This window comes from Coturnix japonica, chromosome 13 (assembly GCF_054131305.1).
Source record: "Coturnix japonica strain WE chromosome 13, WE-NBRP24, whole genome shotgun sequence".
NCBI lineage: Eukaryota > Metazoa > Chordata > Aves > Galliformes > Phasianidae > Coturnix > Coturnix japonica.
The window spans coordinates 13,911,192-13,938,968 of record NC_140675.1 but is presented as its reverse complement, the minus strand read 5'-3'; the positions used below and the strand labels follow the sequence as shown (position 1 = coordinate 13,938,968).

General features: G+C 53.4%; 1 protein-coding gene across 2 annotated transcripts; it reads right to left on the bottom strand.

The window, feature by feature from the left end:
* Positions 1-17: 17 nt before the first annotated feature.
* On the bottom strand, positions 18-27,777 carry NHERF2 (NHERF family PDZ scaffold protein 2). 2 transcript variants are annotated; one of them, XM_015876602.2, is made up of 7 exons: positions 27,522-27,777; positions 22,796-23,053; positions 7,536-7,712; positions 5,990-6,143; positions 4,080-4,123; positions 3,701-3,763; positions 18-2,276 (listed from the first exon to the last, which is right to left on the bottom strand). In XM_015876602.2, exons 1-7 carry the CDS (start codon positions 27,729-27,731, stop codon positions 2,118-2,120), a joined length of 1,065 nt encoding a protein of 354 aa, XP_015732088.1. In that variant the 5' UTR covers positions 27,732-27,777; the 3' UTR covers positions 18-2,117. The 2 variants fall into 2 exon arrangements, with proteins under 2 accessions (XP_015732088.1, XP_085370155.1); XM_085514029.1 differs by lacking the exons at positions 22,796-23,053; positions 27,522-27,777 and adding an exon at positions 12,649-12,948.

Genomic DNA, 27,777 nt, shown 5'->3' with positions numbered 1-27,777 from the left:
AATGAGCAAATAAGCGGTACATGGGAAAACAAAGTTTATTACTGACATTACAGTGTATATTATGTTTTTACAATACAGCTAACAGCCTTATACTTTATTGATTTTTTTTTTCCCCAAGTTAAATGTACAGGAACTGAATAATTACTATTGAGCTACAAGATGTCAGAAATATGATAAGTGCTTTAACCAGGAGCAATTTCCATGGACTAAGCAGAGATTAATATTTTAAAATCTTATCAGTATGCCTTTGCACACCTGATTTCTTTTGATCTGCTTTCAGAACTACACGTTCTTTCTTCTTCCTCCCCCTTAACTACAGTGGTCCAGTCTTGTATGAGAAACGTGGTATTTACAAATGAGTCTTTGCTCGACGTGCATCGTAGATTAAGTTCTTGGTGTAGTGGGAAGTGCTCTGCCCTGCACGGAGCAGAGCACTGTGGGGTTTGGCTATGCAGGCATTGGGAATGATGTGCATACCATGAAAATGTGGGGCTCCTTCAGTACTTTCTTAGTTCTTACAGAAGTATTTCAGGGACTAAAAAGAGAGGAGCTAATAGTTTTTGAAGTGGGGTAGGGAAGAGGCCTGTAGCTAATGGCAGAGTCCTGGAGGGGCAGAAATATCTCTCCCCATCCTGAGCCATCATCCTGATGCCAGTCTTGTCCCCAATAATCCAACACCTGCACCAGACCCTCTTCATTTTTTTCCCCAACCTATTCAAGCCATCAACAGTTTGCACTTCCGTAAAAGAGAAATCCTCTCCTCCACCCCTGAGGGTTCCGTGCTCCCTCCAGCCGGCAGCCAAGTGCTGGCCCTATGTTGCAGCCAGGAGAGCAGCACATAGTATAAGGCACCTTTTAGTTCAGTGTTTAGGAAACACAGAGCCATGGCAATATCCATAGTGCACTGACTAACCCAAAGGCCTCTACCTTGTAATACAACAGCTCTGGGGAGTAACAGAGCGAAGTCGCAGCCAAGTCTTTTGTTTAGAGGAGTCATCAACACCCAAGTTATCGCTGCCATTTGCATTCAGCTGGGGAACATGGCTTTACCAGATGCTCAGTCCCTCCCCATTGCTGCATGGCCAGCACACAGGGCTGCTGGGGGGAGCAGACCCCACAGCCAGACCCTCTCTGGTGCACTGCATTCCATTTTCCTCCTTCACAGCCAAAGGCAAGCAATAAAGAGCTTAAAACAACTTCAGCTGTCATGCTTTACATTTAGACGATTTGAACGCATTCTGGGTATTAAAAGGAGGACACAAAACCGAAGCAATTGCTCGTGACATCAAACCTCTTCTAACCAGAGCTCACTCCATAGCTGAACCCTATGGCCAAGTAACAGTGGGGCCAGGCTCAGTGTGCCTACCCCAAGGGCTCCGCAGTGACACACTCAGCCCTGCAGCATCTCACACTGGGCAGATCGTGAGGTTGGTGGCATCTGGTGCTGGGTTTGTGCTGTCTGTGTATCCCCTCTGCAGCACTAAGAAGTGGAAAAGGGGTTGCCAGGGCCAGGACAGGAGTCGCTGCTGGGGAGGGAGTTCCCTACATTAACTGGAAACAGATGGGGCTTCATTCAAAGGAACAACAATGAGAATATTTTCATTCCCATAGCAAAGCTAGCGAGTGATTCACAGCCTCTGTCTGTTTTCCTATCACAAGGGGCATGCCAGTCCTCCACCACGGTGCCCCCATTTGCACAGGGGGCACAGAGCATCCCATGGGGCTCAGCCTGGGACACCTGCAGACCCAGAACACCCCAAATAAAAAACAGTAACAAAAGCCTAAATAACACAGGTAAGAAACAAGAGTGAAACTCTTCCAGTCCTTTCTCATCAGGAATAGGGACAGCAGGAAGCCAACCAGGCTGAATGCGAGCAAGGAAAAGAGCTTTGGTCACATTTGTCTTATGAGAATTGCTGGTGAGTAACAATAATAATAATAATAACAATAATAATAATAATAACAATAAAAAAAAAAAAAAAAAGGACTTTAAAATAAGCTTCATAAAAGCAACCAGTGAAGAGCAGAGCACAAAGCATCTCACTTGGACACTGCAGGAGAGCTATGGGCACCTCCAAACGTCCGGGCAGGGCAATGAGCACCGCCTCCAGCAGGGCTCAGAAATTGCTGAAGATCTCCCGTTTCTTGTTCCAGTCCATCTGCGGAGCCCTCTTCTTCACCCGCTTGGCCCTCACCTTCTCCTTGGCCTCAGCTGCTGTGGGGCTCAGGCTCAGCCCACTCTCCTCAAACGGGTCCCTCTTCTCTGAGTCTCCATCCTGCAGGGAGGGACAGATGGAGTCAATGGATGACCTTACTGGCATTGTTACTCTGGCTGTTGGAGCCACCAAGCAGCATCCAAGCCTTGTGCACCCAAGGCTCTGTTAATGTCTAAGGATGAGAACATGGTCTTTGGGCACCTAACCTGGAACACTGGCACTTATGTCTGAACAAGGCTAGGAAATCAGGTAATTACCCAGGGGTTGGAACTGGATGTTCTTGTAAGTCTTTTCCAGTCCCATCATTCTATATTCTACATCACCACACTGCAACCAGTGCTGGGTCAGAGCCCCCACCCCACACTTTCTGTGGTTTAACCAGCATGGGAGCTGCAGGGCCACAATCACCACATTGCAGCTGGTGGCTCCTTCCTGCCCAGTTGGCTGCGCCCAGGACATTCTCCTTTGGGCACTGTACAGAAAGATGCAGCTTTCCATCTTCCTGATAGAAGTACGTTACGGAAAGAAAATCAGTGACTTTCTAAAGTCACTGCCACTGTTGCAATGTGCCCTCAAGCCAGAAGCCCCCATTGCCCATAGGGTCCTCTCCCCTCCCTTGTCCCAGTAATAGATTAAAGATGACAAACACATTGTACCCAGGGGTACAATTAATGCACAAGCCCAAATGCTTTGTGCTATACATGCAGCACTGGGTTATCTCAGCCCTCACCCTTCCTTGGAATCTACAGGGCAGAGAAGGACCAGCCCTGCTGGGTGCTGCACCAGAGCTGCTTTCAGTGGGTGAGCTCCAGAGCAGGTGCAACGTGAAGCTCCTGCACCAGCACCATGTCTATGGTTTTGGCAGATGGTGCAGCTCCTGGTCTTAATGCCCGCAGAAGTGCCCCAGTGCAGTGCTTTGCCTGCCCCATACTCACATAAGCACAGCAGGCAAACACAGAGAACAAAGACCTCCACTTTAACGTTTTAAAGCCTGTCCTGCCCTCTAGCATTGCTGCCCTCACACACACAGTGCTTCCTGCAAGAGGGCCAGCTTTGCTCTGGCTCACAGATGCAAACCGGTTCACATGCACTGTGCAATTGGGCCATGCATTATTTAATGCTCAGAGCAAAAGGGAGCTGCCAGCCTGTAGGCGCCTGGCTCAGCCCTGAACACAGCTGCTGCTCACAGCCCCCTGCCCGGCTGGCTGTGGGTGCATCCCCTGCTGCAGGGCTCTGCTGGCAGCACAGCCATGTGGCACCACACACCTTCATCCCTGGTGAAGGGGAAGGAATGCACCTCACATGGATTTATAGGGCAGGGCATGACAGAAAACTCCCTGTATTGATTGCTGGGTGGATGCAGGTGTACCTAAGCCTTCAATTTGAAACTGAAATTGCATGCAAATGTGATTTTACACAGTACCGTGGCATAAACATGTACATACATATGTGAAAAGAAGGCAGCACATGTTTGGGGTTTTTACCTCGGATTCCTTCCCAGGACTTTGAAGGTCGCTGTGAGATGAAGATGTGGATCCTCCATTCAGCTGTGGGAAACAGAAACATTAGCTCAGGTTGTGTGGGGGCAGAAACAATAAAACCCAATAACCACACGGGGACAAACATCACAGCCAGTCCCAGTGCAGCACCCAGTGCCTGCAGGGACAATGGTACATGCAGGGTGCTACTCCTGGTGAAAAGGCACAAATGGGGCTGAGCCCAGTCTTGTGCAAGCCTGAAATTATAGCTACAGCAGGAAGCAATTCTAATTAGCCAGCAGCAGTTAATTGAGCTCAATGAGCCTCAGCAAGGCTTGGAGGTTCCCTCTGCTCTGAGGCAACCTGAGAGCAGGTGGGGACTCACCTGCATCTGTGCAGATCCATTCGTCATGGGCTGAGGCACCACACCTGCGGACCAGGCAGAGGAAACAGAGTGAGTGCACTCATGGGGACGGCCGGGCTGGGCTCCATCACAGGGGCTGCAGTCCCAACATGGCCCCAGAAGCCCCATGTGCCCCCTGCCCCAGAGATGCAGCCAGACCCAGCGTGTGCCCCCCAGAACCGTGTTCTTCTGCAATCCCAGCCTCATTCAATTGCACCCTGTTTTCATCAGGAGAAAGCCCCTTCCAGCAGGGGGACTAAACCACTTCCCTCCCTAAGCTCTGCATTCAGTGCACTCCTGTTTTTGACAGCGAAACCATTTTTCCTGGGAATTGTTTAATCGGAAATCTTACAGACCAGCCCAACATTCTTTGCTGAAATCAGCAACTTGTTGGTGTTGCAATAGCATGTAGCAAGCAACCCGCTGCCTTTCATGGACCTTGGCACATTGTTGCCCACTTCCAATAATTTGTGTTAGTAATCCTCCATACAATGGCAAATTCAATGCAGATGGGCTGCTAGTTCCCACAACCAAGTCACTGCTCAAGGCAGCCTGGGACAGATGAGACACGGTGCTACAGATGTGCCAATTGTGACAGGGTTAGTGACTGAATTATACTTAGCACAAAGACTTCCTGGGGGCACAGACCCCATTCTGTGCCCCTCCGTCACCCCAGTGGGACCCCTGAGCAGCCCCCAGCCTACAGCAGCCAAGCAGAGAACAACACTGTGTGCTCATTGTGCAACACTGTACCCAGTGAAGCAAGAGCAGCTTTGTAACTGCAGCAACCCAGGGCTTCTAACTTACAGCTCTGCAGCCATTGTGCATCACAGCATCAATAAGGTTGGAAAAGACCTCCAAGATCACTAAGCCTACCCCCACTCCATCCCACCCTACCTACTGACCATGTCCCTCAGTGCCACATCTCCATAGTTCTTATCACCTTCAGAGACAGTGACCCCACCACTCCCTGGGCAGCAGTGCCAGTTCCTGAGCACCCTTTCAGAGAAGAAATGTCCCCCAATATCCAGCCTGAACCTCCCTTGGCATAACACAGTGCCATCACCTCTCATCCTATCGCTGTTACCTGAGAGAAGAGGCCGACTCCTACCTCACTACACCCCCATCCTCCTGGTGCAGGGAGCAAGGAGCCAGCGCCCAGCACTCACACACCCACACGCATGGCCCTGGCTGTGTCCCTGCTGCTGGGAACAAGGGCTCCTTTGTGCCTGTGCCAGCAGACCGGGCTCACACCGCTCCTCTTTGAGCCCACTTGGAGCATCTGACACCGCTCTCAGCCCTCAGAACTCTTTGACTCAATTTCTCTGGACCAATCTTCCCACGGAGCACCTGACTGAGCTCGGGTCGGATGGTGACAGGGTGTGGAGTGGACAGACTACTTTCCCTGCCAGGTTCCAGCAGCAAGGGAAACATTCCCTGCAGCGGACATCTGTGATCGCTGCTGCGTGAAGCTCATCTCTGCGTGTGCACATGGGGGCTGTTCTTACTTCTCTCTGCGCCCTCAGGCTCCTTTGCCAAGGGTCATCACGCCCTGCAGCCCCACAGCAGTGCTCTGCTCCCAGACACCGAGCAGCCCTGGGTTGTGCATCCCCACAGCTGGACCACTTGCACCAAGTGCTGCTGCACCCATCGACACATCCCACGCAGCATCGTCACCCCACAGCCGCCTTCTGGCAGCCAGTCCCTATGTTAATTATTCACGGTGTAAAAATAATGAGTTGTTTTGTGGCTGGGAGTATTCTCACTGTTTATAAATAGCTGGGTGGTGCTCAGGAAACCGCTCAGGGATGAGACAAGGGAAACATGACTCTGTCACTCCTGAAATCCCACCCGTGTCCTGGTGAGTCACAGGGGCAGAACCGGGCTCTCACCTTTGGTGTGCTCCTCCGTGGGGGTCACCCCCAGCTTTTTGAAGTATTCATCTGTCTCAGGGTCCACCACCAACAACCTGGCTTCACTCTCTCTGGCCTTGATATGGGACACCACTTCTGAGTGCCGCAGCCCCTCCACATTTATTCCGTTTACCTGCAAAAAACAGCAGTGTTGGACTGCAGCAGAGACATCTCTGACACCCAAAAAAACCTCTGCACAAGCTCCATCTGTCCATTACAGGGAGTTGGCCAAATGACCTTTAAAGGTCCATTCCAACTCAAAGGATTCTATGGCTCTAATTCCTGAATTCCACCGGACCCCCAAACTCTGCCACCTCCTAAACTACATGAGTGCTCAGGACCACATTGGTTCCCCTCTAGCAACTTCAAGCCCAGTATTCATCTTCAGTTTGCCCCCAAAACCTCATCCTGCCTGAGCTCATCCCCAATAAGGGATGAGGGAGGATATCCCTTGTCCCAGCAGCCAGGCAGAGCACAGTGCTTGTCTGTCCCTGACGTGCTGACTCATTTTCCCTTCATCTCACGCGACCTGGGAGCCACCAGCAGATGAGATTTCTCCTCCCAGGCAGAAAGGGAACAATTGTGATTTCTAGGCATTGTTTGTGCTCAGAAACGAACACACCCATTGCCTGGGGCTGGCGCAGACCCTGTAGGAGACACAGTCCCAAGGAGCCAGCCTGGCTTGTAGCCATGCTCCATCCCCACCATCACCCCATAGTCACACCACTGTCACCCCAATGGCACCCCATCATCACCCCAAAGGTACCCCACCATTACCCCAGTCCTGCCCCAGGACTCACCCTGACCTATAGGGAGACCCCAAAGGGGACTGCCCTGCTCTCCCACCCCAACACTGGTACAGCAGGGCTGGGAACATCAATTATTTATCAGAGCCCCAAAGAGCTGGAGCAGGGGGGGGATCAGGTTTCTGAGCTCTCCAGCTCACCCCTCGCTGCTTTGTGTGTGCCGGGCACTTGGCCAATGGATGATAAATAAATAACAAAACACCTCGCTGCCATGAACCACAGCCATGGGTGTCCCAGCCCCAGCATTACACTGCCACAGTGCCAGGGCAGAGCCAGGCTGGGGTATGGTGTGGTGCCCAGTTGGGAAACAAGTAATGTCTGTCCATCTGTCTGTGCTGCTTTAAATGGGGGAACTCATTCTTCAGTAAAAACACCAAGAGACAAACAAGGCGAGGGTGATTCTGTGCAACATCAAGAATTCTGTTGTTCGGCATTAAGCAAAATCGCTTCCAAGAGTGGTTTTTCCCCCCATCTTTCACAATCCTATGCTTTAAGATCTCTCTGCCAAGCGTTTCCCCTGGCTCCACGCTCCTGCCCAGCAGTATGATGGATCTGATGGAAAAGGGCACAGGACTGGGCTTGGATTCAGCATCACGCTTCCCAGCTGAGCATCACATCCCTTCTGCACTCCAACTCCTCATTTCCAGGAGGACTTATGTTGGTAGGACCCAAAAATGCAACAAAAGGGCCCCAAAGCTCCATGCTGCATGTGCTGTTACCTCCACCAGGCGGTCCTGGGGCCGCAGACCTGCTCTGGATGCTGGTGAGTCAGGGTCAACCGAGCGGATGAACTGCCCTGGGCGGGACTTCTCACTGTGCAGGTTGAAGCCATAACCATTGGGACCTTTCTTCAGGTGGCAGAGGCGCGGACACAGCTCTTTCTGTCCATTTAAATCCTGATTTAAAAAAGAAAGATGATGGGGGGTGGTTACGCGGGGGGAGAGGATAAGATATTGTGTTTGATTTATCGGCTTGGTTTTGTTCTGAATCAGAATTAAGTTGAGAAGGAAGCAACATATCTGCACACCATCCCCTCCTTCCAGCTCAACAGGGACAGGTTAACAAATGGATTTCCTCTCATTGAGTTTATTTTAGAAAACTGATTGTCCAAAACCACTCCAGAGAAATTGAAACAACAACAACAAAAAATGCATTTCCTCAGCCAACAGCAGCCCAGACCCACCCACCCCACCACCACCACCACCTTAACTCCCAGCACTGATTGATGTTAGCACCGTGCCTGGCTCCCAGTGACTCCAACACGGCTCAAGGCTTCATCCTCACCTTGCTACTCATCCCTCCCTGCAGGGATGTTCTGAGCAAGCTGGGTGATGCCCAGATCTGGAGCTGCATCTTTAGCCACTTTGGGGATGGCACCAGGGGATGGGCAGCCCTGTCCTGCAACCAGCTCAAAAATGATCATGCAGAACTGGGAGTACTGAGCAAACAGGGCAGAGAGGGATCATCTGTGTGCCCACCTGTGGGCTCTGCAGTCACTTAGCAGTGGGCCTATGGAAACATTGATCTGGGCAGAGTGGGAAAGCCCTACAGAAGTCTTTGCAGAGAGGAAGCATCAACCCTGCACATGGTGCTGCCCAAGGTGCCCACAGCACGTCCAGGCTGAGCTCGCTGCAAATATTAGCAGAGCACGTGAGGGCTTTGGTGCTTCACCTCTATCACGTGCAAAATGTTTTATGGTTCCTTGGGGCTAACAGGAAGCAGCACACAGCAGGTTTTATCCCACTGCTGTTCTCGTGCACCAGGCACAGTGGCACAGCCATGTCCTGGGCAGGAGCTGCTAAGAAACAGAAGTGCCTTCAGGGCTTATTTAGGGGGTCTATGGTTTAAGGAAAACATTTCCTGCAGCTGAGTTTTGAATCTGCATTGAAAGCAACACTGCTCCCACCTGCTATCAGACCTCAGGTATCTATCTGTCAGTAGGATGATCTCTTACAACCTTACATTTAAAATAATAAAAACACGTGAGAATTTCCCCAATGTTCCCAACCAAAACAAAAAGAAGTGCTGGTAATGAATCCCCATCCCCCAGCTAAAGACAACTGGTAGAAGTGGATGGGGATCTCCTTTGGGTACTTCTACCCAAGAAACACACAGGGCTCCCTTTACCCCTATAAATCCACTCAGTAGTGACCCCTCCATGCTCATTTTCCCCAGAGGAAAAGCCCCCATACAGCACACACAGTGTGCAGTGCTCGGGGCTCACTGCAGGCTCAGCCCTGCGTTCCCATGCCCCCGCGCTGTGGGTTCACCCCATCTGCAAACACTTCCAGCTCTGCGACAGCCGAGGAAAACAGGAAATGATTCAATGCTGGAGCGGGCTCGGTGCGACCTCAAGGGATGCACAGGGCTGTAAGTGCTGGGAACAGGGGCTGCAGAAAGGAACACGTCCAGAATCACCTACTGGGGCTTAGAAATAACCTTCATGGGCCATTTTACTCCAGTTTTAAGCATTCATGGCTCCAGCAGTGGTTCCAAAGCACCAGTCACCAAATGAGCACAGTACCAACAAGCAGGACTTAAGGCTCTACCAGCATCATCCCTAAAATAAACTGCACAGAAACTGCTTGGGAGAGGACTTCTGCAGCAGCTTTGTGGGGTACCCAGCACTGTGCCCTGTGTAGGTATGCTCTGCTCCCACCACCACACCCTGAAGCCAAGATCCACCACTGAGATGATTCAAAATCGTTCTCGTTTCAGCCCCAGCATCAGCTCCAGAGCTCCCCAGGAAGACCTGTCTGAGTGCTGCCACTGCTCCCAGTGCTCCCAACAGTGGTTGTCTTCAGCTTCTGGAACACATAGGGCTCCAACAAACTCCTCTGGGACTGAGCAAGTCAGCCTCAAGCACATGATGAAGCTCTCTGCACCGATGCACTCTATTCCTCCTGCCAGCTCTGCTATTCATTCACTTCACAACCTGTGCCAACATTTCCCTATCATGTGCTAGGAAGAAGTTTCCTGAGCTCCCAGGGGTGTTCTGCCTTTGGGACACCCCAACCACACTGCTCCAGATCCCACCTGACCCCAAAGTCCCACAGACAGTCCATTCCTTCCCATAGCTGCACTCACACGCTGCAAAGCCAACAAAAAATGACCTTGTATTCCTCTCTTCGCATGCAATCAGCAATCTTCTTTGGGAGCATCCAGATGCTACAGCACCCACTGATCTCATACATGGGATTAAAAAGCCATGGATGTCACATTTGCCCTATATTGCTGCTCTGTGCACACACCCACTGGTACGGATGTGTCCACGCAGATAAGAGCTGCACCAACACAAAGCTGCAGTGCCACAGCTCCAGGCACAACTCCACCATACCAGAAGGAAGCCGTGCATTAAAAAGGCACAAACAAGACATTAAGTAACAATGAAACACTTCCAATTAAAAAGGGAATAAATAAATAAATAAATCTGTTTAGACATTGCCAGTTCTCATGATCTCATTGCAACACCTGAGGTTTCCAACACCACCATCCCCAAGCTTGGACCAGGGGCTGTGGGAGAAGCATCCTACCCTGCAACAAAGCCCATCTGCCCCCCACGGAACTCCCAGAACCCATCATGCCTTCATGCAATGGGGCTCACCCAGCCGGGATGCTCAGAATTGAATACTGGTTTAGCATCACCCTCCAGCCACCCACACTTTGGGTGAACACTAAAGGCTAAAACCCCTTAAGAAGCCACACTATAGGGGTTATCCCAGAAACACAGCATTGGATCCAGCATGGATGATGGATCCAGAATGAGGATGGAGCACACTTGTATCACACCCCTGGAAAGGAACAAAAATGATGGAGCTCCTCAGTACCAGGGTGCCTTAGCACAAGCCCCCAGCCTCATGACCACCCCAAGCTCGTGGTCACTGCTTTTTATCTGATGCAGCCAAACCATCCACTGCTATAGGAGCTGGATACCCTCCAAGTGCAGATCCCCCCCATGACACATCCAGCTTTTCCACTTCTCCTTCAGTGGAGTTGGAGAAAACACAGGCAGGATCACTCCTGCCTAATTTGCATTGCTCACATACTTTCTTTCAAGCCAGCCCCCATGGTTTTTACCCTCTCCTTTTTGCAGGCAGTTTTGGTCAGAAAATGCACACTTTGCTCACCTGCTTTGCTCTCACCCTGATGGCAGCACCAGCACCAGGAGTTACCATGAAGGGGAGAACTCAAAGCAGGAAGGGATCAGGGCTGCAGCCCATGAAACAACAGCACAGGATCCCCAGACAGAGCATCCCCAGGTCTGCTCACCCTCTAGCCCAGCAATCAGTAGGGGCTTGCTGCTCAGCTTTGGGAAGCACAGGCACAGGATGCTGCAGGGCTGCCTGAACCCCCTGATGTAACCCGGGGTGCTGGAGTCTCCCTGCAGCAGCATATTTCACCCAGCTCCATCCCACAGCCCTGGAGGCAGCCAGAGCCAAACACAGCTCCAGATGTTGGTGGAAAGCTATAAATAACAAAGGGGAAGGGGGGAGGGCCAGTTGGATGTCAGGCCCATGGAAGCACAGCAGATGTTCCCTCCTCGTGGTGCCGGAGAGGAGCTGGGATGTGTGGGCTGCTTGGAAAGGCTCCGGGGAGGAAAGCAGCATTTCCAGCACTCAGAGGTGCCACAGCCACAAGGTTCCCTTTATTGGCTCTAATTGAAAGGTTTGAATGGTTCCTCTCCCAGGCTGGGAATAACCCCAGGGCAGGAGCAGCTCAGCTTCTACATGGTAATCACCCTGCTGCCATTTTTATACAGCCATAGCCCTAAATACCACCCTGCTCATCATGTCCTGGCTCAGACAGCCACAGCCAGGAGTGAAAAATCTCACTTTGTTCTGCAGCACAGGCTGAGCAGCTGACTGACAGCTGCTCCACAGCTCCCTTCCTTAAAGCATCCTCCCCACACCAGCACAACATTGCAGCCAGGAGAAAGTTCTGTGCATTCCCCAGAGGACAAACATCAACTGGAAGGTACAAAGTGCCAATGGACCAATGCACGATGGGTACAGCAGTGCTAATGGGACCCCAAAAGTGCAGCCCCTCAGACCCAAACAGTGCAAATAGGCAGAGACCTAAAAACATCCCAAATCAGCCAGCTGTCACCACATAGCCTGGGCATCTCTGGCACCATACATCACAAAGGGGAGGAGACAAGCACCAGGACCCAGCATCCCCATCCCAGCTTTGTCACTGCTGCCCCAAAGCAGACCACAACACCCTTGCCAGCTCTAAACGTGAGCTCCAGGCTTCTGCAAACTATCACAATTACTTCCATTATTTAGATTGCTTTAATTACCTCAATTGCACCAGCTGGGTTGGAGCGATAGAAGCACAAAAATACATATATATATTATTATTATTGTTTTTTAAGGGCAAAAGTCATGATGTGGATTTGCACTGTTTTCTTTAACAGCTCTCCTCCTGCAAGCAGACCTGCAGCACGCAGGTGCTCGAGGAATGCAGCTCTGACAGTGCTGCTCCAGGCGCTGAGCACACAAACAAGGCACCGCGCCGGCTGGATGCTGCCCAATGCACAGCACAAAGGGAGCAAACGAGCATCGCAGGCAGGCTCACAGACAGCAAAGTGATTCCAATTAGCAGTGGAAAGCATCCAACCCGGGTACTCAGCAGGACCTACAGCCAACTGCTGCTGATAGCGGAATTTGGGTATTTTTGGTGAGTGAGGTCTCAGCTCCTATCAGATCTGCTGCAGCAGAGAAAGCACTGAGGTCGGGGAGGTGACAGCACTGTCTCCATCCAATTGCATATAGGGACTGAGAGCAGGCTCAGCACCCAGCCATAAAGCCCCTGAGCAGGTTTGTCACTCACCTGGTCCTGCTCCGCCCTCGGGCACAGCCCTGCAAGGATGGGATGAGCCATGTACCAAGCACTGCAGGCAGCAGGACACCCATGTGCAGCATAAGCACTCTGGTTCAGCACAAAGCCCCTAAGCCTCAGCTGCACGGGGCTGCATGTTGCTGTAAGATAACGCTCCCTGTGCCTGCCAGCCCCAACCCTGCCAGCTCTCGAGAGCAGAGGCAATGCCAAAATGTTGTGCTTCCTCGAGAGCAGTGGGAACCTCACTAAGATCAGCACCACGCTGTGCATCACCATCCCCAAGCCATGCTCTGCAGCACCCTGAACTGCACTATGTTATGATGCAGAGCTGATCCCTGGCTGCAGCCCCTCCTGGAATACCCAGGGTTGGTACCCTCAGAAAACACTAAGCAGGAGGGAGCACGAGCAGGATGCAAAGGGCAGGAGCAATGATGGAGTCGCAGCCCTGCTGTGACAGTGCTGCCAGATTCAGGCACCCCATGGGCATCTCACACCAGGGAGAACGATGTGGGGAGCATTCCACTGGCAGCCTGATTTCCACCCACGTGTCACCTCCCAGTAACTTGCTGCCAAAGAAACAAGATCATGGCCTCACTGAGTGCTGATGTCCTAAGGAGCAGGGTTAAGCCTGGATTCACTTCTCTCCACACTCCCCAGAGCTTTTCTGCAGCACAACAAATCCCCACACAGCACAGGGCATGCAACGGGGTACCACAGCCAGACAGGGACCTGAGAGCAACGCAGCTGCCCTATGCTGGGCACCACCATCCTCACCATGCACCATGAGCTCAGCCCAGGCCTGCTGATACAAGTGCCAAGCACTGCAATCTCCATGTCATTTCTCAGGAATTCTTGCTAGCTGGGGAATTTCCTAGCAAGACACTGCAAGATGCAGCCTTCTTCCCTCCCCCTTGGCTGGTGTTGGAGCAGATTCGGACACTGAGGGAACCCCTCTCCCTCAGCACATGCATTCCTACCCAACGGGGAGGGTGCAGAAGCACGTGCTTGGCAGGGAGCAGCTGGCCCCAGTGGTGGAAGAAAATCAGAGGGGGCAGGACAGAGGAACAGAAAACGCCACGTGCATGTGTTTGCTTTCAGAGAGAGAAACTTTTCCAGTGCAATCTGCCAAGGAAATGCACAGCCGGGAAGCCCATGAGCTCTCTGCTCCAGAGGGGAATCGCTATAGGATAACAGGGCAGTAATGCAAGTCCTTGTGGGCTGGGAATGTATCCACAAAGAAAAACATGGGATTGACATTCTAGCAATCCAGAAGAGCCAGTGGAGCTGTGTCTGTGGGTAGGAGGAAAGCAAGGAGCAGTGGCTGCACTGTGCCAGGCTGAGGGGAGGGGGAAAATGTCTTTCCCACATCCTTCCCACACCCACCACGAACCCCTCTCTGTTCCAAAGCCCCACTGCCACCATGCCTCCACGCCACCCAGCACTGCTCCAAGCGCAGGCAACAGAGCACAGACCTGCCACCTCCCAAGGCAGAGCTCCAGCACATCCCACACATGGGCTGAGATTGCTGACGGAGGAGCTGGGACAACAGCTCTTGCCAGAGCCACCCCCGTAAAAGCACTGACCTCACAGCATCAGCTGCCCTTTGGACTCCCCAGCTTCTCACCAAGGCCAAGCTTTGAGCAATCACCACATCATTCATTAATGCTGACCCCGTTAACTGCCTTTAATAATCCTGGTCATTAGCAGGAATCCAGTCTTATCAGCTTCATGTACCCACTGCATGGGGGGAGCACTGGCTGTCACCACGATGTCCCCAGCCCCACACTGACAACAGCTGCTCAGGAAAACCCTCCTGGGGGTGGCAGAGCTCCCCTGTGATGCTGCAGGGGTTCACGCCATGCAATGAACACTGCAAGACCACTCACTGCTAAACCCCAGTGCCTGCAAAACATGGTATAGCGCACAGCCCAGGGCTCCCATCCCTGCTGACCCCATGCAGCCTCCTCCAGCCCTAGGGTAAAGCCAAAGGCACAACCATAGGTGCTGCTTGCAACGCACCCCATGACTAGTGCCCACCCTGCAGCCCCAGTGCCCAGCCCCATGCACAGAGCAGGGGAACAGGCATTGCTCTGTGAGCTCCAGGAGCACCGGGGAAGTTCAATAGTTTACCACCAATATTTGTCTTGGCCAGGCGGCACGGCTTGCTGGAGGAAACGGGGCGGGGGGGAGGGCTCCCTACATCCTCTGCATTCCTTAGAATGAAAGTAAAGGCAGTGCTGCAGCACCCATGCCGGGTGTTCGCTCAATGGAAGGCCTTTTTTGATTTAAAAGCCATGCAATGAAACAACTGGGGTTGCAGCACCCACAGAATGAGGTACCTCACCCCTGGCTCTCAGCATGTCTCACTAACCATCCCCTCCTCCCTAAGCCCCACAGCTCACAGCTTTTGCACCAAACCTGCCCACAGCAGAGCTGGGCACACTACCCACATCCTATAGTTCTGACAAAGCCTCTCCTCCATGTCTGTAACCCAGTCTCTTCTCAGGTGATGTGAAGGGACGTGAGCTGTCACCAGCATTGGGAGAACACAGGACTGAACTGAGAATTGACATGATGGGGAACACAGCAACTTCCCATACAGCTGCACCACTCCACTCCAAACCCACATTTTAAACCCAGCTCCAAATGGCTGCAGAAGATCATAGAAGGGCTGGGGTTGGAAGGGACATTAGCAATCACCTTTAAGGCTGCAGGGCACCAAGCATTTATCACCACCAAGGCTACTGTGCTGGGGCAGATAAGGGGCAGCTGTAGCACAGCACTGCATGCCAGGCACGTGCAGCACAGGCACAAGGAGCCCTGATAACCACTGGTGCCAGCACCAGGCCCCGGCTGCAGACATTGATAACCACGGGGAGGTGAGCACACGGTTCCCAGTGCTCAGTTGATGCTGTTTCCCCTTTCTGAATCCCCCCTGCTGCAGGCTGCCTCTGTGGGAAGAGCAGAATAGAAATGAAAGCCCCAAAGCAGCAACAAAAGCAGCCCCCCCCCCCCCCCAGGCATGGCCTGGGCTGGCAGAGAAGGGTGAGGGTTCTGGGATGCTCAGCAACCATTGGGCAGCTTTTATTCCTGCGCTGGGGATGCCCCTCTAACATACTGCACACACACCCCAACCCCAGGGCACACTCAGCCCCCATATCAATGCAAGCCCTGTGCTCATAAACAGCTTCCAGGCAAGAGCAGGGTGTTTTTCTAGGCAAAGTACTATTCATCCTTCTTAGTACTAATTAGGGCTTGTCTTAATTAAATTCTGCTAATCGTGAGCACCCGCAGGGCCAGAATTAACCGCTTTACCTGGGATGCTCTTTGGATACTCATGAGGGATGCTCAGCCCACAGGGATGGGGAGCACTGGGCTTGAATGCCAAGCATGGCAGGAGCAGCTGAAGCCCCATGAGCCCCATCAGGCACTTGCAGGGGGGTGACACAGTCCCATTCCCAAGGAACACACTGGGACAGGAGGTCAACCCATAGGGTAGTGAGCAGGGATTAGCCCACCCGCTGCCCTTTGTGCTGCTCATTTCTTCGAGGGGATTAGGCTCTGTAAATCCCTAAGAGGGTTTAGTGACACAACACCGGGGACTCCTGCAGGGACAGGGGCTGTACTTAATGGGATTGGCAGCACTGAGGGTCTATGTTGCAACCCCACCAACTCACCACTGTCCCACCTTCTCCATCTGCCACCCCAGCACCTTGTGGAGTGCAGGGCACAGCTCAGTGCCCCTCAGCAGAGGGGAGGAGAGCACAAAGCCATCCCGCATGCTGCTGAAGCACCAGTACCCACTGCTGACACTGCTCTGAACGTAGCTTTCAGGACTCACTGCTAATGGATCTCTGCACTCACCCCATAACAGAATCACACACTGCTTTAGTGGGAAAAGAGACATTTGGCCAAAAACTCAGCTCCAAGTCTGGCTATGGCTCAAGCACACGCAGCAGAGGAACCAAAACACTGGGGGGTGCAGGCAATGGCAGCAGTGAGATTAAATTACAACATGGATCTTGCCAGAACTAATTACATCTACAACCCAGGTTTTAATTCCGTATGTATAGAAACCTATGGACCAGGAGAAGCCCTGTGCTGATTAAGAATTTCATTTTCTTTCTTATTTCCCAGCCTGGAGCCTCCAGAGGCCACCGCCTGTAAAACCTCCATGCTGAGAGACAGAGCCAAGAGCTGAGAGCCAAAACTGGACCTGAATTGAATGTGCTGAGCTCTCCTGTAAAGTTGGGTGAACCACTAAACCTCTCAGTCTCAGTCTCCCCAACCAAAGAGCAGAACAAAACACACTGAGAAGCAATGAAACAGCTGCTGCATCTCACTCGTGCGCTATGATGGCTGCAATCAGGGCAGGGATATTGCTTTGCAGATTAAAGAGAGCTCTTTAAACCCCCATTTGGAAGCAGCCCGCCTGCCCAACAGCTGGAAGCCGCATCCCCCTCCAGCCCAGGAATGCATGCTGCAAAGCCGCCACACGCTGCATATTAGCTCCATGTGTTTTCACTCCCTACAAGCACTGATGTCACCCTGACACCTTCCCCCGCGCCTGCTGCCTCCCTCGGTCACAGCAAATCTCCAGTCCCATGCACCAACACGGAGCTGGGATGTGCCCAGAGCATCACCCACAGTAACACCAGCACAGGAGCCAGGCACGCACAGCTGGGCACTGGGGATGGTGTTGGAGAAGCAACAGGACTGCATGGTCCCCACATCTCATTGGAGGGGTCTTAGGAATAAGTAAGTGCAGCACAAAAGCAATGTGGTTTTAAAGCGATGAGCTCTGAAGCGTTGAGCACGTTAGAAATCAAAGTACTTACAAAAACAGACAGATTTGCACAGGAAAACAAACTCATCACAAGAAACATCCTGCAAAATTAATAACTAAAGTCTGCCCTGCTGATCTCCAGCCCCACAGATTGTGCCATCCATAAGAGCTGCAGCCCATGCACTACAATGGGACCACCACCCTGGACCCAAACTACTCCCAGGGACACAGCAGTCACAGCACAGACACAGCACTGCTGCCAAGGCACATGCAGAAGGCCCAGCTGCTGCCAGAACGATTTCAATTTATTGGAAACCATTTAATAATCGCACTATTGAACGGAACCTCCGAGCAGCTGGCAGGGAGCAGGCTGTTATTAAAGCAAGCTGCTCAGAGCATCCCTATGAGCAAGAGGCCAGGGCTGGCTGTGCTGGAGCTTGCTGTGCTCTGAGCCACTTTGCATTGGGTACTGATGTTTCAAAACATTTTGAAGGAAAGCCTTCAATTATCCAGGGATGCAGACAGGATGGATCATGGAATGCAGGACCAGTAGGATACAGCAGGCTCACATCTCTGGTGTCAGCAGCGTCATCACTTCAGGATGCACTCACCCACCCACACTGCTGTCCCCTCATGGGTCTCCAGGGCTGACCCCTCTGTCCCCTTGGGAGCACACAAGCCCCAGGAACAAAGGCTCCCAGCAGGGCGCAGCTCCTCCTGGCGCTATCTGCCTCTTGCTTTTGTGTTTCACTAAAAATATCCCACAGAGGAAGTTTGAGCCATGGGGTGGATGCTCTCCTCCGGGGATGGGCTTCCTGCACCACCCGACAAGAAAATCCCCCCCAGTGAGCTGCACACTGCCTCCACTGCCCTGCAGAGCCCCTTCTCCCAGTGCTGTAGCAATGCCCAATGAACCCTTCTCCTCCACAGATTCATCACAACCCGTGGTTCCAGCACATCTCACACGCCACAACACCAGCCTAAGGTTGACTGTAGAATGAAAAAAGTTAGAAGTTAAACGACTGCTGTTGCTCAAGGAGAAAGCAGAGAAGATTAGAAAGCACAAGGATGGGACTGCCCCTATCCCCAGCAAGGTAATGGGACACAGGCCCAAGCTGCAGAGATTCATATGGCCCTCAGTTGTTTGTACAGTGCTGCACTACTGAGAGCTGCAAAAATACATCCAGCTCCTGGAAAGGTACTCTGCAAAAACACGTTTCATTCCCCACCTTTTCACTAAGCGCCATTTTCCTGGGTGGTCAGGGAGGGCAATGGTCTGAAAAACGGCTATTTGTGTGCATTCCCCCAGTTCCCATACCGCTGTGAGCTGGAGCTGCTCCCATGTCGAGTGACACACGATGCCGGCGAGCACAGCTCCATCAATAATGCAGTGGGGTCAGAGCCAGCACAGGGCTGCCGGCTTCCCCACATGCCAGCTCTGCCTCTGGGACTGGATTAACATGCTAATCCCAAAAGCGAGCCCAGCCTCAGCTCCTGGGGCTGAGCTCCAGCACCACAGGGCGATGCCCCCAGGCTCCTTGCAGCCTTTCCCAGCAGGGGGATAGGACACCACACTCCATCTCAGACCAACAGCACACAGCAGAGAAGTAACCCAAACTGCCGAGGGCATTGATGATGCAGCAGCTCCAGAGCAGAAATGGCTTGGTAAGGTTGGTGCTCATAAAGGAGTGCTCCTACAGCCAGGCTGCATCCCTGCATCACGTCAGGCTGCAGCCTGAAGCAAACTCAAATGGAAATAAAGCTGCAACTACTGCAGTGTGCACAGAAAGATGCTGCAGGAAGAGCAGGGAACACAGCTGGGATGCAGCCACAGCTCCCCTGCTCCATGTTGGAGGGTTCATCCGAGCCTTTAAATGCCTTGGACAGGGGAATCAGCAGAGTCCCCTCCACTCTCAGCCACTGGGTCTGAGCAGCACAGGATGCTGCAGGGAAGTGCTTTAATTTAAGCCATACACTTATTTGAGTTTTGTCACTTTTTTTTTCTTCCTCCTTTCTCTCCAAAGTTCATAATTACTGCAGACACTTCTGCTCATGTCAGGCTTTATTACATCTCTGCGGTTATTCTACAAGCCCTAAATTTTGGGCCTCAACTGAATTGGCAAAGTTCTCCAAAAACATCTGCGCTATGTTACTCCTCTCTCAGCACTCCAGCAGAAAAGCTGGCGGCAGGAGATGTTGCAATGCAGAGTTTTGTTTGCAATAGAAACAAAGCTCTTATTCCTGACCCCAAACAGAGGGGTAAATATTTACCACCCTGAAGTCAGCACCGCCCACACCTGCAGGACCCCTGGGCTCAGTGCTACTTGGACACAGGCCCGCAGTGTATGGTGGGCTGGTGGCACACTGCACTGCCACTGCAATGCTCTAAGTCCAAAGGGATCGCCCATTTTCCTGCTTTTCATGGCCTGTGGAGGGAGCAAAGCTAAGGCTGCACCATCCATACAGCATGACCAATTTCCTCCAGGATTTCCAGTATCAAGAGCTAAAGGACACCACTCAGCAACTGCCCACATCACTGCTTGCTCTGCACACAGACTGTGTGTGGTAGGGCAATGGGATCAAACCTCTGCCTGCAGCACTGAGCCCAACACCCAGCCCCAGCAATGCAGCCAAGCCCAACATGCAGCACAGCCCCAGCATTCCCATTTAACACCTGGATACTAATTCCCTTGCATTAGAACTGTGAGAACAATAGGTTGTTTGAGGCCAGGAGCTACTAAAGATGCGTGCTCACTATCCAAATGATAAAGGAGTCACGGCAGATCCTCTGCATCCCCAAATCGTGCTTTGGTGTGACAAGAACAGCAATGGGAGAACTGAACTACCCCAAGCACGTCCCAGAGGCCTTGCTGTTGTTCTTATTTTTCCTGCAAACACAGCTGGAGAACAACAAGGCATGGATCCCAACAGCCACAGGCAGCCCTACACAACAACCCTGGACCTTGGCTGCCCACGCACCGCAGCAAACAGCCCTGCTGCCTCGTCAGCCCAAGCATTCATTTAACAGCACTGCCCCAAAGGCACCTTCGCAATAACAGCAGCTCCCAGCAGGCACATAGAGCAGCACTGCAGAGATGGGGTCACATCTCACCTCCCTGCACGAGGCATTGGGGTAACCGGCTCTGTTTGCCTACAAGGAAAACTGCACCACATGGCAGGATCCTTCCAGAGGAGATTTTGGGCACTCAGGGGTGTCTCCTCCAGCAGTAAGGGAGGCAGCATTGCAGAATGGGGCCTTGCAGTCCCTGTGGCATCACAGCCCTAAGTCCCCACGGTGCTGTGCTCCACTGGGCGCACACTGCTGGCAGCCAGCCCTGCCACCCTGCTCCCTGATTTTAAATAGGTGTTGAATTATTCATAGCACTACAGTGCTTGCTGGAGGCACCGAGTCCAACACACCAGGTTGCACCTTAACCTCACTGCCCAGAGCTGCTGGCACTTCTTGCTCTAAAACAAGCATGGGGGTGGGAAGTTCATCACATCCCTACTTCCACATTTCCTTCCTCATTTCCAGTTGCTCCCTGCTGTACTGAACAACTGCCCAATGCCTAGGGCTGAACAGACCTGGTTTAGGGGAGTCCAACTGCAGGGCTATCAGCCTGTCTGAATCCAGCACTGCAGGATGCAGGGTGCTGTCTCCCTGAAGCAAGCAAGGCTGCAATGCACAGAGCCAGGTTCTGCAGATCTAGCCACCTGTGCCCCACTGCAGCAGTGACCTTGGACAGGAAATCCCACAGCACTCAGCTGCTCAAAGTGCTGCTGCAGGAGCAAAAACAGAGGAGCCACTGCAAGCACCCAATGGGCTCAGATCCACTCAGCAGCCCCACAAAGAGCCTCAACAGGGGGAGTGACTGCTCCAGGAGTAGTCATGGCTCCCATGGATGGAATCTACCTGGCACAGCTCTATCCTGAGCTCTCCCCAAGGCAAATCCCCCATGGGTCACTATGTCCTGTTTGGGACCTGCATTGGCTGGATACCAGCATGGGTTCTGGCACCACCAGCCTCAAACACAGCGGTTGCTCCATGCACTTACCCTCACCAACCCCACAGCCCCTCTGCAGGGGGGTTCAAGCACTCCCTCCCACTGCACCCCCCTGCCTTCTCAGTTCTCCCTGTCCCACCCTCTCCTTGGAGGAGCCGAAACCCAAAGGCCGGAAGGGACCAGCCCGTTCTCCGCGCCCAACTTCCCGTCAGCACAAACTGTTGGATTTCACCCAGCAAAAGGAACAGAGACAGGATAGGAAACCCCCAGCCTGGGAAGCCATGCACGGCTGTTTGCACTGCAACCCCTCTCTCTCCAGTTTCCCTCTGCTGTCCCACCAGCCACCCCAGGAGGTTATGAGCAGCACAACACTGACCTCCATTGCCACCCAGAGCTCTCTGAACACCTTCATACCACAGCCCATCCACCAGCACCCCCAGAAAGGGCAGCCCCCTGGACCAGCACAGCTCTGCCCAACACAAGCAACTCCATATCAGGGGGGGAGGGTCAGAGGCAGAACCCCATGCATAACTCTGCTTCCTGCCCTACACATTATCCCCATGCAGAAATTGCTTGAGCTGTTACCCCACAAGGGCTCCTGAGGACAACGAGTGCTAAAGCTGGATTTGGAAGCAGGGAAAGCCTTGCACAGCCTGGTTATAAGCAGCACCACGGGGCTGCAGGATTCATCAGTGATTCAGGTGGGGACAGTCAGCTGCATGGTGGTGGCTGCCACGTTCACATCCCATGCATGGGCAGTGCTGGGGCTGAGTGCTGCCTATCTGTGCGTGCAAGGCTGTGCCATCACCGCCCTCCCAGCAGGGAGCCAGCCATGGAAACTGGACATCTTCCACCTCAAATTCTTTCCTTGCTGAAAAGGAGTTTACCAATAAAAGGCGCTTACTGCAAAATCACAGCCCAGACTCAGACCACTTGAAAAAGAGCTTATTTCCTTCCTATTCCAGCAAAAGCTGAGAACACATTCAACCCAGCTGTTCCCTCCATCCTAGAAGTAACACAGAAGAAATGGACTGAGTTAAGGAGTCCAGCTTCACCACATCCACAGCCTGTGCTGCCTGTCCCCAAACAAGGGACAAGGACATCAGCCAGGGCAGCCTGGTTGTCCCCAATGGGCTGGGTGCCCACCTCAGCTCTCTGTAGCTCCTCCAGGAACAGCCAACACCGCGTCCAACAGAGCAAACAAGGCCTTGTGCAGCTCACCCACAGCTTTGGGACACACTGAGACCCCCCAAAGCCACATACAGAAGGTTTGCTAATGGGAAGCACATTCGCAATGTGATGCATCCTACTGTCCAACCCCACGCTGTGCCACCAGCTCTGCCCTCACCTTCCTGCTGCCGTGTGAGGAGAAGCTGTGTGAGTGCCGCTGCAGGCTGCCTGCGCTCAGCTCCAGCTGTGGTTTCCACACCTCCCCGTTGTCGCTGCCCACTGACTTGGAGGGTGAGATGTTGGAGCCCAGCAGGATCCCACTGTGTGCCATCTCCTCTGTGCATGTCAGGCGCAGGCTGCACAGGTACTCATCTGTCTCCTTGTCCACCACCAGCAGGCGGGTCTCTGTCTCCACTGCCTTGATACGCTGCACCACCTGCAAAGGAGAAGAAGAAGTGAGCAGAAGCCCAGAGACTCCCCAGTTCTTGGAGAGCTGTATCTCCAGACCCCTCTCCCATTGGTGCTCCCCTGCAGCTTCCATTTCACTGTATGGTGCACATTCATTACTGTTTCTATAGGCAACAGGGGAGGAGGGCAGAGATTTGGGATCCTTCAAGATAGCACAGCCTGCAGCCACGGGTGACAGTGACAATTCCTTCCAGCCCAACCTAAATGATGGATCTGCCCATGGCAGCTGCATACACACAGCTGGACATCATCCCCTCTGCTCCACTTGCAAGCCTGCTGTTCCATCACACAACACGCATCCTGAATCCTACTGCCTAGTTTCATCCCTCACAAGGGACATGCAGTTCTACCACATAAACAGACCTGCAAACCCTCACCCCTTTGCCTGAGACTTCTTTCTCCCCCCACACCCAGGGACAGAGCTGAGAACTGAAGGTGGAAAGCTGGGTTGCACCAAGAACCAGAGCACAAATGCAATGTCTCAACTGCCTTTGCTGCACTCTTCCCATTCGGACACTTTCCCCCCTCCCACCTCCCCCCTTCCCAAGCAGATTTATAAAAGCAACAATCTGATCCGTGCATTCATCCCCCTGCGTGACAGGACAGCAGAGATAAGGGAAACCAGCACCAGGAGATGAGCCCATCCCTGCTGGTCTCCAGCTCCAGGCATGGCTGAAAGGGACCATTGTCCTCACACAGCCTCACTTTTTCACGTTTTTTTGTGTGACTGCAGATCCTCTGAAAGGAGCTGGCGGTGTCAGCCCAGCAGGGAGGAAGGGGAGCACGGGGCAGCTCACACGTGGGAAAGTAGAGAGCTGTGCTCAGCTCTAGGGCAGTCAAGCAGGCACATGAGTCCAGCACAGCAGGGCAGGGTAGGAATAGGGAATAACTGTGGATATATGAGGGAAGAAGGCAGAAAAAGACTCCAGAACCCCCTGCCTGCAGCCTCAGGGTGGTATCCCACTGGGCATCACCTGCTGCCTGCACAGGCCCTCATTCCAAAGAGGAAGATAGTACCACTGGCAATGCAGCTCTACCACTCTCCCCAGCTGCAGGGGGACATTGCCAGCACTCATGGCCCTGTGACACCCTGCGTGTGCTGGGGAAACCCTGAAGCAGCACAGGGTTCCTTACAGCTCCTGCCCTATCTAGGTCAGGCCAGCCAGATACTGCAACTGCCAAGGTTAGAAGTGACAAACGAGCCTAATGTGCAATTAGCCAGCATTTATTTACTCCCCTGCAAGCTCCATTCAAGGTCAGCAGAGCCAGTATCTGCAAATGAAAAAATAAAAAAACCACCAAGACAAAATTTATAGATTGCAGACATGGCTGTGTGTGCCGAGCAAACCAACCCAGCAAGCACCAATGCCCACCACCCTGCACCAGGAGGGTTCCTACCCATAACCTGCCTGCAGGGTGCTGCTCCACCAAACCCTGGAAAACCCATCTGCTCCTTCTCGGATCCATTTCTGTGCAACACCAGGCGATGCCACTGACACTGTCAGAGCAGCACCTGTACCAGGGCACATCCCCAGAAGGGAACTGGGAACAGACAGCTGATGTGCAGGAACAGGGGTTGCAGGTGGGCAGCAATGTGAGGAAGCATGCAGGAAAAGCAATGGCAGAGTCCTGCACACCCCTCCCTCCTTCTCAGGCCCTACAGTTTGGGTCCCGCAGGCCCTATTGCAGCACAGTAGTTCTCACTACTGGCAAGGAGAAAAGTCACTCAGATCCAACGCAGCACCACAGATCTGCCACCAGCACAGGAGCTGGGTTGGTCCCTGCCAAGCACCACACACTGGGGAAACCACAGCTGCCAGGGCATGTTCCTCAAAGCTGCTGCACAAAGCAAAGCATCCTCCTTTTGGGAAACCCCCCACACTGCCAATGGAGCTCAAGCATCGTGCAAACTGCACTGTGAGCACTGAGGAGCTCATATCACAAGACCCTCAACAAGCCCCCAAGTCCTTCAAAAGAGCTGCAGCACTGGGACAGCAAAGCTGAACAGGACAGCAGAAGCACCCCAACCCAATACAGGTACCATGAAGTGCCGCCCATGGCACAACAGGCCAAGCTGCCTCCAGCTCCCATAAGAGAGACATCCTTAGAGATGGAGCAGCGGGACTGAGAACAAAGCAGGCACCCAGCAAAGCACCCCATCTCCTACCCGCCTCCGAGCCATGGCCAGCACCCAGACCCGCAGCTCTGAGGACAGCTCAGCCTCTGCTCTGCATCCGGCACCTCTGGATGTGCTCCGTACAGCTCCCTGCCCCACATCCTCCACGGCTCCACCCAAACCCGCTCCCACCCTGGGAGCCAGCACTGGCCCAGAGCAGAGTCCTGCAGCCCCAGAGAGGGTGCTGGCAGGAGTTCAGTTCTTCCCTTCCGCTCTGGATGCGCTGCCTCTACGCACACAGCTCTGTCACCAGACTGGACCTAGGGGCTTTCTTGTGCCACCAGCACAGCTTGGCCACCTCTGGACTTGCTTTGCTGGTGCAGATGCATGAGCAGAAGGCGTTCTACATGATACCATCACAGCGCAAGTTCCCACACAGCCCAGGATGTGCCATAGCTGCACAAAGGAGCTGCTCTTGGCCACCAGCACTGTGGTGGGCACCCTGTGAGCTGTTACAGCCACAGGACACAAATGTGTCCCACACACAGCCCCATTTCAGCCCCTACAAGGTTTCACTGTGCCATGGGATCAGAAGTACAGCACCCAACTGCTCTGCCCACCACCAGAAGCAGGCTACAGTGCAGCATCCCAGGCAGAACAGAACACCCTGGGAACACATTCTGCTCCTTATATTACTAGCATTGGCCAGAAACAATTACACTGAACAGCAAGGCCTTGTTTGCTTCCAGTGCCATCCTGTTGCAGCTTCAGATGTGCATGGTGAAGTGCTTCTTGTCCAAGGACAGCAGTCACAACAGTGTGAGGAGGAGAGGCTGCAGCAGTGCTTAGTTCCAGCTGTGCTGAAGCACCAGAGCAGCGTCACCCATCCTGCAGCATGACCGTGGTTGGCATTTTATTGGGGAATATCATCCTCCTTGGCTGGGCTGGGCAAGAAAAGCAGGTCCTGGGGCATGCTCAGACACTGGTGCCATCACAGCAGGAATAATCCAGTGCTATTTGCTCCCCAATAGCCCCAGCAGGTCACCCCATCTTATGCTCCACAGCAGCAATGCCACAGACCCATCCCTCTTCTACCAGCTGGAAACAGGAGAGGGAAAGTCTCCCCCATTCCTCTTGGCCTTCAAGAAGCCCCTGCGTGTTTCAAAGCCACAGCAGGCTGCCTCGGATCCGCTATCGCTCCTTCCCCAGCATCCGAATTCCAGCGGGGAGCTGCAATGCTTTCCAACAGGGGAGCGCCGCCCGCCTCGCTGCCCAGCGGGATCAAAGCACGGAACCTCCTTGGGTGGTTTTGAAATCACATTCAAGACAAACATCAACTTTCACAGAGCTGGCTCAGATTATCCAAACAGGCAAAATCAGCATGGGAACCTATGAATGTAATCATGGCGGGGGGAGAACTGAGGGCTTTATTGGAGTCACCTGAGCTGCTCATGGTGCTCTGAGAGGTTCTGCCTTGAAGCACATCCATGGCTGTAGGTGGAACTCAGAACCCATACACATACACCCCAAAAGAGTGTTGGATCTGAAGGCTGCACAAGAATACATCACTGGCAGCAGCACCAGGCCCCTGTGCTAAAGCCCTGGACCCAATGCACCGTGGTGCCGTGCAGTGGCTGCCACAGCCACTGCTTGCTCTCTGTGCTGAACTATTTAATAAACATTTGGTTTTACAAGCAGAAATAGACACGGCCTGAAGCGTGCAGCTCCTCCTGCAGAGCTGGGACCCAACTTGCTTGGATTCCCTCCAGTTCTGCCCGTGCCCTATAGCAGACACTAAACCCTACAAAGCCCTATCACCTTTCAGCCACTCAAACCGCTGAACATCTGCGGGGCTCTATCTGTAGATTTGGAGACATCCTTGCCCGGCCCAGTCTACAAAAGCAGCAGCTTGCCTAAAGTGGCCGAAAAAAGCACCGAGCAGAGCCGGAAATAAAACCCGGGTCTCCCAATTCCTTTTCGCCACAGATTGCATAACACAGCAGCGCCCTGCCCATGCCAAAACACCTTCGGCTCTCCCACCTCGCTCTCCTGGCTGCCACGATTACAACATCCTCCTGCAGCGGGGACACGGCCGTTCTCGTGGGAACGAGGTGTTCCGGGCTGCAAGAACTCCACGCAGGCCGAGCCCTACGTCGGGTCACCCACCCTGCAGGGCAGCCCCGGCACGGCGCTGGCAGGGGATGCTCCAAGGGGATGATCCGGGGTGATGCTCGCATGGGGCACCGCGGCCGAAGTCTCAGCCCGGCGGGGATCCCCACGTTCCTCTCCCTCCCCCCTCCCAGTTCCCGAAGCTCCGGACCTGGTGGTGCGTTTCCTGCTCCACGTTGAGCCCGTTCACCTCCACGACTCGGTCCCCAGCGCGCAGCCCCGCCGCTTCGGCGGGTGAACCGGGCTCCACTTTGCGGATGAACTGCCCGCTCTTGCCCTTCTCGCCATGCAGGTGGAAGCCGTAGCCGTTCTCCCCTTTCAGCATATGGCACAGCCGCGGTTTCAGCTGGTCCTTAGCCATGGCCGGGGCGGGCGGAGGAGAGCGGCGGAAAGGAGCGGAGCAGAAC

What these genes read in the sequence shown, in the direction of transcription:
- NHERF2 (XM_015876602.2), bottom strand. Translation starts at nt 27,731, where the DNA reads ATGGCTAAGGACCAGCTGAAACCGCGGCTGTGCCATATGCTGAAAGGG. An exon ending in CCCAGGACCGCCTGGTGGAG is followed by an intron (nt 6,144 to 7,535) that starts GTAACAGCACAT and finishes TGTTTTTTGCAG; the next exon opens with GTAAACGGAATAAATGTGGA. An exon ending in ATGGATCTGCACAGATGCAG is followed by an intron (nt 3,764 to 4,079) that starts GTGAGTCCCCAC and finishes TGTTTCCCACAG; the next exon opens with CTGAATGGAGGATCCACATC.